General features: G+C 32.7%; 1 protein-coding gene across 2 annotated transcripts in view; it reads right to left on the minus strand.

Moving 5' to 3' along the window:
* Positions 1-2,517: 2,517 nt before the first annotated feature.
* The window catches only part of LOC150100112 (transient-receptor-potential-like protein), an 88,022-nt gene continuing 78,478 nt past the window's right edge, over positions 2,518-12,061 (minus strand). For both annotated transcript variants that reach the window (XM_090402965.1, XM_090402966.1), the window contains one exon: positions 2,518-2,872. In XM_090402965.1, coding sequence (XP_090259091.1) covers positions 2,518-2,872 — 355 coding nt within the window. The remainder of the gene's footprint in view (positions 2,873-12,061) is intronic.

The raw sequence follows: 12,061 nt of genomic DNA on the forward strand, positions 1-12,061 counted from the left end.
TAAATCTTGTGTGTGTGTGTCAGGCATGTTCGAGCGAGCACATGGATGGTGTTTCTGTATGACAAATTACTATGGGCCGCAATCCTTCCTGGTCAATACGATATATCAATAATAGTAGCTAGCTTACGACACCTTGTTGGGTATGGATGACAGCTAGGAACTGCGTATTATTTTTGAGAGATTTTATGTGTATCCATCGAGTCACGATCAGGGAAAATATCGATAGCTAGTGGAAAGACGGTCTTTGTAGAATAGCAAACCCACCAGAGTGAGCTTCTTACCCTTTGAATAAATCAATGTGATAAGAAGTGAGGAAAATATAATAAGATCTGAAATATAGACATTTTCTTTCTTATAAACGAATGCTAATTTTATGACTTTTAATTAATAATACAATGTAAAATTTAATAAAAAAAATTTAGTCCTTATTCATTATCTCAACTTATATATAGGCTTAAATTCTAAATCAGATAATATATAAATAGCCAATCGAATTCAGTAGAAGTTATTTACCTTTAAATTTTTCAAAAACATTATATTTACAAGTATCAAATTTAATTTTTAACTGCAACATATTAAGAATTTTTCATTCTATCATTGTTGTTTATGTACTTTATTTAACCTAAATATATTCTGGATAAAATATTCTAAATAAAATATCCGTTTTTTCATAACATTAATATTATTAATTAATCTAAGACAAAATAAAGGTGAATTAAATTAAAAGACAAATATAAAATATATTTTTTCATTTATATTTATAATAATTTTAAATTATTAAACATTTTATAAATCCTTAACTTTTTTATATAAATCGATAATTATCTTTACTTTTATGAATATTTTTCATATTTAATATGAGATATTTAGGAATATTCTGAGTCCTTCAAAATCATTTCATTTAGTATTTCGTTTTTTTTTAATTCTATTGCTAGATTTCTTTTATGTCATTTGCGCAGCAACCACAAAAGTATTTTCAATGTGGTGTTGACGTTTCGTTTAGAGCTGTAAAACAAACTTGGCGATATCTCACTACATGAAAGAAAGTCAGAGAATTGAGATACAAAGATAGGAGGTTTTGAGTTTCTCATACGTGAAATGTGTGGCAGATGCTTTGATAAATTACTTTTCCTCAAAGGAAAAAATGTCACTTTCTATTTCACTTATTCCCTGTCTTTGCCCACTTTTTTTCTTTTATTAATTCAGCTCACACCAAACACTTTAAACATGTTAGCAAAACACACAGAAATCAATGCAGCTGCAAAGTCACATAAAAATCAGAAATGGAATCTGGCACGCTAGGATAACGACAATTAGATGAGAAACGATTAGCGTAACTTTGATCCTCTTTGCCCCTGCGAGAAATCTTTCACTAACGTAAAGAAAAGTTATTTTAGTGTAGCCTATAATACTCGTAGAAGATTTCTGATAGAATGTTAGTAGTTTGTTTGCAAATCAATTCACTGTATCACGCTAATAGTTTCAGTAGTATATAATGTCCGGACTTTCTGCTTCTAAAATAAACTTATTATTATTAACTTATTTAAGTATAATATCAAAATAAACTAAATAAAATATATAATTTCTTAGGATTATTTAATATATTTTTTAAAAAGTTTAATATAAAGTTTTTGCTTTGTAAATATTCTAATATACCTTTTAAATTTTAGTATAAGTTTTATATGATAAACTCGTATTTGAAAATTGCAGATTCATTTTGCTTAATAATTACTATTTGAAATATGTAATATTTTATATTAACAGGTGAAATTATTTGAAATATGTAATATTTTATCTTAATACGTGAAATTATTTGAGGCAAAAATGCTGTTTCTTGTTCATTTTTAATAATCGTACCATACAATGGAAGCCAAATATCTCTCTTCAACTCACAAAAAGCTTAAATACCTATCTGCTGCTGCTGCTGTAATCAACTATTTTATATGGCTAATGGAAGACGAGGCTTGTATTTCTACATACATGTACATTATACACCTAACATCCTCTTTTTTAGTATCACAACGTAATGATCGAATCCAAGGAATATGTTTTTGTTTGTTTTGTTTCTGTGTTCGTCTTCTAACCCTAAAGCAGAATCGTTAAAATATCGACATATTCTGACAAACAAACGATTTTTTTTGTCATTGTTGAACAAGACAGTATAACAGCAAAGCTATACTTTGGAATTAGTCTACTTTGGCCATAATTTATGGCATTTGATGATTGTTCATTGGCTCTTCTACTTACGTTACTCGTCAATGAAAGCTTGATGGTCCGGTTTTCTCATCGTTCAAGTACACCGCGTTATATATATATATATATATATATATAAACGCCTCCTTTCTTCATCTATTGAGATACACTCATCTTCCCGAACTTTTCCGGGAAGAGTTCAGTGTTTACGCTAGTTCTTACGAACAGCAAAGAAGCAGTGGAAACTGTAATATCCACTGATGAACTGCATAGCCGAGAGAAAACTAAACGTTTCCATTTTACCTACGTTTTAATCTTTTATCACTATAGTTGTGTATAAAGATGAGTTTGATAGAGTTCAGAGTTCACTGTAGGCACTGTGGGGACGTGATGTGGCGACCTTGTCGGCTGTAGGTCCCTAGCGAGCATTCGAAATTCTTCTTGAATTGTATTCACAATGTCTCTTTTGAGTGTGTCTATTTCTTGAGGAGAAAGAATGCCTGTCGTCACAGGACTGGGAATGTCGGGATAGTTCGGGCTATAGATATGCGGTGGCTGTTGGTTACAGGCAGCCCATACTTGGTTGCCGCGCAACGTGCGAATAATATCCCTCTTGATGCTGTCAATTTGGCCACTGTTGCGAGCAGCTTCTCTTTTCCTATCTTCGCGGAGTTCATACCTGTGAAATAGAAGTTATATTGAAAGCTACTCATGAAAAAACTCTCTTTCTTTTCAACTTAGAATATAGAAATAAATTGGGCTATATTTTGAAACTATAAAACGAAATTTATTCTACATGGTGGCCCACAAAGTTTCGTTATCTCTACGTGAAAATAATAAATGAAAATCTTTTGTTATGTGTTCTAATTGTAACCGGGAAAACTCTCTCGGAATTATCGGTCACGAAATGTGATATTTTTTCAAACGAAAATAATCACGAGTAATTGAACACAATTTACCACTTTGATATAGGAATAATAGGACTTTCTGACCACTGTGCATATAACTCTATTTATGAAATTAGTAAAATTTGACAACAATTAATCAATAAATGACGGGAATGTCAACTGGGATAATTTGCATAGATGGATTGTGTTTCGGATAGGTAAATCAACAGTGGAAAATAAACCGCCTGTAATCTAGATTTGTTGCACCTAAAGCTAAAATAAAAGTTTTATTTGTAATTATTTTTTAAAAAAATATTTTTCTCTATTAATTTAAGAACATAGATAAAAAAAAATTGTATTTTGTTTGATCACCTATTAGAATACTTGAACACAAGAATCATCCTATTCAGACTGCAAAAATCAGCACATAAATTAAACATCATTACAAATGAACAGTTTGGTTTCCGACGAGGCCACAGTACAGCTCAGCAAATCCATCGACTTGTTGAATATATTACTACAGGATACAACTGGAAACAGCACACTGGTGCTCTATTCCTGGACATTGCAAAGACTTTTGACGAAATCTGACACCAAGGTCTTCTTTAAAAACTCATCAAAGCAAATATACTAATAAATTTAATACGTCTAATTAAATCATACCTTAGTGATAGAACAATGCAGGTGAAGATCAGAAAAATATCTCTACCAAACGTAATATTTTACCTGGAGTTCCACAAGGCTCATTGCTGGCTCAGTTTTGTTCTCGCTGTACATGGTGGATATCCCACAAAATCCTATGACGATCATCACAGCAGCTCTATATTTGTAATTGGCATCTCTATATACGCAGACGAGACAGCAATATCACTATTAACAAGATCTCTAGATCCTTACTCGGTAACTAGATAATTACAAGACAGCATTGCCACGCTGAAAAAATGGTTCTCTGAGTGGAGGCTTCAAGGAAATCCTGAAAAAAGCACAGCCATACTCTTCACCAGAAAGCTACCATCCCCCAAAGGAGATATCTAACTCTTTAATACTAAAATCCTATGACAAACAGAAACTAAATATCTTGGGATATGATTAGATGAAGTATCCAAAGCAATCGCTCAACTTTACCCCATGATTAACCGTCGTATCAAACTAAATACAAGAAATAAACTATTACTTTATCAGGTGGTGATACGTCCCATAATTACTTATGCCTCGCTAGTGTGGAGTCATACTTCCAAATCTAACTGAGACTACAACGAATACAAAACAAATGCTTACAGATGATACTAGATGCCCCATGGTTCAGAAATGATCAGATTCGCCATGATACCAATATTCCATGTATCTTTTATTTTCTTCATTCTCTAGCTGTCAAGTTCTTTTCAAATTCGGCCATGCATCCAATTCAACTGCGTAATAAAGCTATAGCATAAATAAAGATATTTTTCGTATCGTTTCCTTTCTTGAAGAAAAAAATGAATTCCTTGAACATAGATACATTGTACTGTGTATTACGTTGTATATATCAAGTATTTATATCAAAGTATAGAAATATCTTCACAAACTGAAAAACTAATGTAGCTGAGTAGTAGGGGTGGCTCTTCTGACCAAATGCTTCCGGTGGGCGTGGCTTCTCCCTGAAGGTATATGTGTCAATGGCTTCAGCTCATAGTAGGGGTGACGGTTCTGACCAAATGCATCCGGTTGGCGTGGCTTCCTGACGTCATTGTGAGTGATGTCATGAGTTTGGAATGTTAGGAATTTCCGTGTGGGCAAGTGTGTCACTGGCTTCAGTTCTTGTGTTTTGGTTCGCGTATGGAATTGTGGGGGTTTTTTTGGTTCGCCTATGGAATTATGGGTGATGATAGAGATAAGGATTCGTGTTGTGATTGGTGGGACAGTTTTAATCAAATGCTTCCGGTTTGCGTGGCTTCCTGAGTCAGGAATTTCCCTGGGAGCATATGTGGTCACTGGCTTCAGTTCTTGTGTTTTGGTTCGCGTATGGAATTATGGGTGATGGTAGAGATAAGGATTCGTGTTGTGGGTGTGTGTTGTTTTCAGATGTAGATAAGTGACGTCATTTGTTATTTGTAAATAAAATTCGTCCTTTGTTATTTGTAAATAAGTGACGTTGTTGTTTTGAATGGAAAGGATGATATTAGTGGATAAGAAATCGTGTCGTGATTGGTGGGACACTTCTGACCAGATCAAGATCAAGATAAGATAAGGAATCGTGACGCGAATGTTTGTTGTTATTGAGTTTGGAATTTCGCTGGGCCCCCCTTCTGTCAGAAATATCACGTGGTGTGATGGGTGATATTTAGAGATAAGAATCGTGACGTTATGTCTTTGTGCGGTATTTTGGTTTGGCTATGGAATTGTGGACTATGTTTTGAGATAAGATATCTTTGAATTTTCCCAGGGTGACACACATTCGTCATTGTCGTCTGTGGGAATTCTTAGCGTATGTCGTGATGGCGGGTGTGATTAGATTTTCTGAATAATTAATTATATACTGGTGTCACTCAAACATACGTTTTTTTTTATTTTATTTCATATAGATGTTTGTACTAATTTCCTATACATTTGGGGTATTTGTTTCCTGTTAAGGGTGGGAATTCTTAGAGTAAGTCGTGATGGCGTCAGTCTTTAGAGCTTTTCTGAATAATTAATTATATACTGATGTCACTCAAACACACATACTTTTTTTCCATACCTCATCTGTATTTTCTTCTATATTCATATTCTAATCAAGTTCATATTTTATTCATAATTCATCCGAATATTTTGATTTGTCTAAAATTAAGATCTTAAAATTCAATAAATAAATAAATAAACAAATCGTGTGTGTATTCACGGTTATTGCAAAAGTGTTCTCTTAAACATACATAACACATCAAACATACATAACACTGTTTGTTCTTTTAAGTTTACATATTTATTTCACAGATATTATTTACAATGCAATATGCAGAAATAGGAATTTACATATATCACCAATGCAAATGGTGTTTTTCTTGGCATAACATTTCTTTGAAAAAAAAAAAAATTACATTTCTTTCCAGAATGGGAACATCTTGGTACTATCTAGGTTTTCTGAACATTCCAAAATGTTGATTAACATATATTCACAGAACACAAACACAAGTCTGAAAAGATATTTTCATTATAGGTTACTGTGGCTAACATATATTCACAACACAAAACACACAAAACATAGTAGTTGAAAGATATTTCTGTAAATAACCAGAAAAGCTAGTGGACTACTTAATTTACTTTAGTATCCGATTGGTTCTCTGTATTAATTCTTTCCCACGGGTGCCCACCTTGGTGGAAAGTCTATGCGCCGTTTTGTTTAGGGTAAGTGTTATTTCCGGTTTCGAATTCCAATTGCTGTTAGAGTATGGAATTCAGACAAGTGAAATTTTTGTTTATTTATTTTTTTTTTTTTTCAAATTGATTGGTTATTTTCTGTATTTTACTTTTACAGGTCATATTCTAACAGAATAACTGAGCAGAATTAATAAATATATAAAGTATATGAGACTTAGTTGAATATTTAATTAGATTACTATCCGATTGGTTCGTTCTCTGTTTAATTCCTTCCCACAGTTGCTCATGCTATGTTTCCTAAGCTTGGTGGGAAAGTCTATACGCCTTTTTGTTTAGAGTAAGTGTAATTTCCTGTTTCGAATTCCGAGTGCTGTTAAGGTATGGAATTCTGACAAGTGAAATTATTTATTTTTTTTTTTTCAAATTGAATGGCTATTTTCTGTATTTTACTTTTAAAAATCAGTTTAATTACATATTCTAACAGAATAACTGAGCAAAATTAACGAATAAATAAAATGTGAATTTATTTTGTAACACTGTAGATTTCTCACTAAGTCGTATCTTAAAGATATCTCTCTTATCCGGTCGCCAACTTGTTGTACCTAGGTGAAAAATAGTGTGAGTGTGTAGTAACGTGTTGGTTTAAAATATCTAATGGCTCTGTAAAATAACCAAATTCTAGCAGTATTGTAATTTCAGGTGAAATCTTCTGCACTAAAATTCTGGTTATTAAAATAATACTCGATTTTTTTTTTTTTTTTTTTTTTTTGCTTCCAAGAGTTGACAGTTTCTTGATATATTTGAGGACTTGCATGAACAAATAAGACTTTTAACTCACTGAGTCAAAAAAAAAATAAAATAAAATAAAATAACAAAAATCTACTTAGTTTGTGGCATTAAATTTTACAAGGAGAAAAAAAAAATGTTTTGGTCTTACTTAAATTTGTATTTTGACTGTTGTCCTCTCAGCCCGACTCTTTTCTTTTTTTTTTCACAGTTGGGATATTTATATATTTTAACACAATTATTATATTAGATATTCTTTCCAACACAAATAAATAATTATGTAATCTTATTTCAAATGAATATTAGCTCAGAAAGAAAGAAAGAAAATTGTAAAGAAAAAAAAATGTTTATATTCAAATAACTATTTATGATCACAGCAAGCAAGAAATTCATCAGCTTTTCAAAGTTTGGAAATTCATACCCATTTTGTTTTCATCATTTGGTATCATTTAAATGAAGAATGGGTATGGGTATTAAGTTTGTTAATGATTTTGATTTTCTCTTCCAAAGGCGATTATTATTTGATATATACATGTTGATTCATTTGTTATCTGCATGCTACGATATCATTTTTATTTTCTACAATAAACTTTTTTAGAGTTTAAGTAACGTGATAGACTAAAATATCAGTTGTCTCTCTGTAAATAACCAAATTCTAACAGTCGTATTGTTTGAATTTGGTACGATTGTTTTTCTAGTCTGGTGAAGGTATCTACAGATGTAGTAACAAAATTGTCACTTTTCAGTTCATTTGTACTTTATTCACCAAACTACAAATATGTATTGTCAAGTTTTGAAAAAGAAAAAAAGTTTCAACTGGCAGTGATATGTTTTTAAACTTTTATCATGTACAAATATCTTAAAAGAAAAGAAAAATGTACCTTCTTTTCTTTTTTACATCAAGCTTTTTTAAGAGTTTGGTAACGTGATGAGTTAAAATATCTGCACTCTGTAAAATAACCAAATTTTTATCTTACTTTGTGTTGGGAAAGGTAAAATTTGTATTTGTGTTATCTGGAGAGTATAAACCTTTTTTCTATACTAAACTTTAAGAGTTTAAGTTATGTTTTGGGTAAAATTATCTGCTTTCTCTCTGTAAAATCACCAAATTCTAACAGGTAGGATTTTCGAGTATGCGAACGAAATGTTTACAGATAACTCAAAAAAAAAATGTCAATAGGTAGCATTAGACAAATTTCTAAATATTTAATTACAGGATATCAGGTTTTCCATGGTCCTTGCATTAATTTCACATTAGTGATTTTTTTACAATAATTAAACAGAATTGCATTAAGGTATACACTTATGGATTTAATTATCAAATTCTAAACTGAATAACTGAGTAAAAATTTCACTGTGGAAAAACACAACAGCAACACACATATTTGTTCATTTAAGTTTTACAAATGCTTATTTTATTTTGGTGAAATATTACTTACAAAAAAAAATCGAAACATGTAATTACCTAAAAATATTTCACAATATTTAGTTTACACTATTTTCCTGAAGAAAGAAAATTTCAAAGACTTTTGTGGTTCACTCATTATTTTACTTTACTGGACCTAAACACCACAACACAATACGATAGCTGCACTGGACGAACGAATTGCAGTAACTGAAAAGACACTCGACTCGATTGTTTTACTTTATAGTACTGTTTACCTGACCCTTTACCCTGACCGTTCCTTCCAAATGAAACTTTCGCGCAGGTGACTCACAGACATGTTTTCGCATGCTGGTGGATTGATGTTGATGTGCGTTTATCTTACTTTGTGACATTATGGTACAAACTTTATCTCTGTGGCTCGAATTCATCCAAAGGAAGATGAGCGAGCTACCCATTTGTAGATATCTTTTAGTGATGTCACCTCAAACTGATAACCAATGAGATGAACGATCTCGCCATTTCGGATGTCCGAAATTGTTTGGATGGAAAAAAAAAAAAAATAGCATTATGTGTTGGGTGTGAAAGGGTAGTCAAGAGGTTGACAGTGGTCTTCCCTGCAAGGCTCCCCCACCCTCCCTATCCTCCATAAGATGTCTGCTCATCTAAGGGAGATGAGCTAGTTTGCCGTTGTCGGATTTCTTTTAGTCATGTCACTTCTAACTGATGCTAAATGCTCCCCCATCCCATACTCTAACCCATCATCCCTCTCTCCTCCAGCAGATGTCTGCTCAGGCTAGCGGAGATTAGCGAGCTTATCATTCGCGGATATCTTTTAGTGATGTTACCTCCAACTAATACTGATAACTTTGGAGGAAAAAAAAATAGCATCAGGTTGTGAAAGTGAAAAGGTAGTCAAGAAAAGGTAGTGACTGAGGTCTTCCGTGCAATACTCCCCTAACCCCCTCTCCTCCAGAAAATGTCTGCTCAGCCTCGTGGAGATGAGCGAGCTCATCATTTGCGGATATCTTTTAGTGATGTCGCCTCCAATTGATACTGATAACTTTTTTGGGAAAAAAAAATTTAAAAAACTGGTTTTTTTATTTTTTTTCCAAAAACGTTTTCATAAAAAACGTGTTTTTTCCTAAAAAGTTATCATAAAAAACCAGTTTTAAAAATTTTTTTTTTTTTTCGAAACCGGAAATAACACTTACCCTAAACAAAACGGCGCATAGACTTTCCACCAAGGTGGGCACCCGTGGGAAAGAATTAATACAGAGAACCAATCGGATACTAAAGTAAATTAAGTAGTCCACTAGCTTTTCTGGTTATTTACAGAAATATCTTTCAACTACTATGTTTTGTGTGTTTTGTGTTGTGAATATATGTTAGCCACAGTAACCTATAATGAAAATATCTTTTCAGACTTGTGTTTGTGTTCTGTGAATATATGTTAATCAACATTTTGGAATGTTCAGAAAACCTAGATAGTACCAAGACGTTCCCATTCTGGAAAGAAATGTAATTTTTTTTTTTTTTTCAAAGAAATGTTATGCCAAGAAAAACACCATTTGCATTGGTGATATATGTAAATTCCTATTTCTGCATATTGCATTGTAAATAATATCTGTGAAATAAATATGTAAACTTAAAAGAACAAACAGTGTTATGTATGTTTGATGTGTTATGTATGTTTAAGAGAACACTTTTGCAATAACCGTGAATACACACGCGATTTGTTTATTTATTTATTTATTGAATTTTAAGATCTTAATTTTAGACAAATCAAAATATTCGGATGAATTATGAATAAAATATGAACTTGATTAGAATATGAATATAGAAGAAAATACAGATGAGGTATGGAAAAAAAGTATGTGTGTTTGAGTGACATCAGTATATAATTAATTATTCAGAAAAGCTCTAAAGACTGACGCCATCACGACTTACTCTAAGAATTCCCACCCTTTAACAGGAAACAAATACCCCAAATGTATAGGAAATTAGTACAAACATCTATATGAAATAAAATAAAAAAAAACCGTATGTTTGAGTGACACCAGTATATAAGTAATTATTCAGAAAATCTAATCACACTCGCCATCACGACATACGCTAAGAATTCCCACAGACGACAATGACGAATGTGTGTCACCCTGGGAAAATTCAAAGATATCTTATCTCAAAACATAGCCCACAATTCCATAGCCAAACCAAAATACCGCACAAAGACATAACGTCACGATTCTTATCTCTAAATATCACCCATCACACCACGTGATATTTCTGACAGAAGGGGGACCCAGCGAAATTCCAAACTCAATAACAACAAACATTCGCGTCACGATTCCTTATCTTATCTTGATCTTGATCTGGTCAGAAGTGTCCCACCAATCACGACACGATTTCTTATCCACTAATATCATCCTTTCCATTCAAAACAACAACGTCACTTATTTACAAATAACAAATGACGACATTTATTTACAAATAACAAATGACGTCACTTATCTACATCTGAAAACAACACACACCCACAACACGAATCCTTATCTCTACCATCACCCATAATTCCATACGCGAACCAAAACACAAGAACTGAAGCCAGTGACCACATATGCTCCCAGGGAAATTCCTGACTCAGGAAGCCACGCAAACCGGAAGCATTTGATTAAAACTGTCCCACCAATCACAACACGAATCCTTATCTCTATCATCACCCATAATTCCATAGGCGAACCAAAAAAACCCCCACAATTCCATACGCGAACCAAAACACAAGAACTGAAGCCAGTGACACACTTGCCCACACGGAAATTCCTAACATTCCAAACTCATGACATCACTCACAATGACGTCAGGAAGCCACGCCAACCGGATGCATTTGGTCAGAAGAGCCACCCCTACTACTTAGCTGGTACATTCGACTGAAAAAACTAGCGTGGATGTAATTGCTATGTACGTGAAAAGTAAAGAACAAAATAGATTTTTAGAGGGGAAAATAGTTAATTAACCATTACAAAATGTGTACGTGAAAAATAAAGAACAAAATAGATTTTTAGAGGGGAAAATAGTTAATTAACCATTACAAAATGTGTTAGAACATGAAATTCGACTCAGCTTTGGTATGCTTAAAAAAGCGTTAACCATACTTATAGATTTTACTTGTAAGGAATTTGCGTTTATTCTGAAGAAAAGCAGATAACATTTAGTTGCATAATGTCTATTCGCATTAAAAAAGTAAAAATGTATATATGGGTTAATAATATCATATCCGTGATCTATCATTACCATATGTAAGACCGATATTAGTAGACCTTGATGATTCAAATCCGTTTACAACAAATACAATAGGCTTAAAGGCTTATCTGGCATCAAGAGTCTTGAACATCAACTTCATTCATGAAGTTGATATTGAAGTAAAAAGGGAAAAGAGAAAGCAAGTATTAGTTTTAGAGCTACCTGATCATTTTTTTCA

This window comes from Typopeltis vanoorti, chromosome 13, assembly GCF_054136105.1.
Source record: "Typopeltis vanoorti isolate ZY-2024b chromosome 13, IOZ_Tvanoo_1.0, whole genome shotgun sequence".
Lineage (NCBI taxonomy): Eukaryota > Metazoa > Arthropoda > Arachnida > Uropygi > Thelyphonidae > Typopeltis > Typopeltis vanoorti.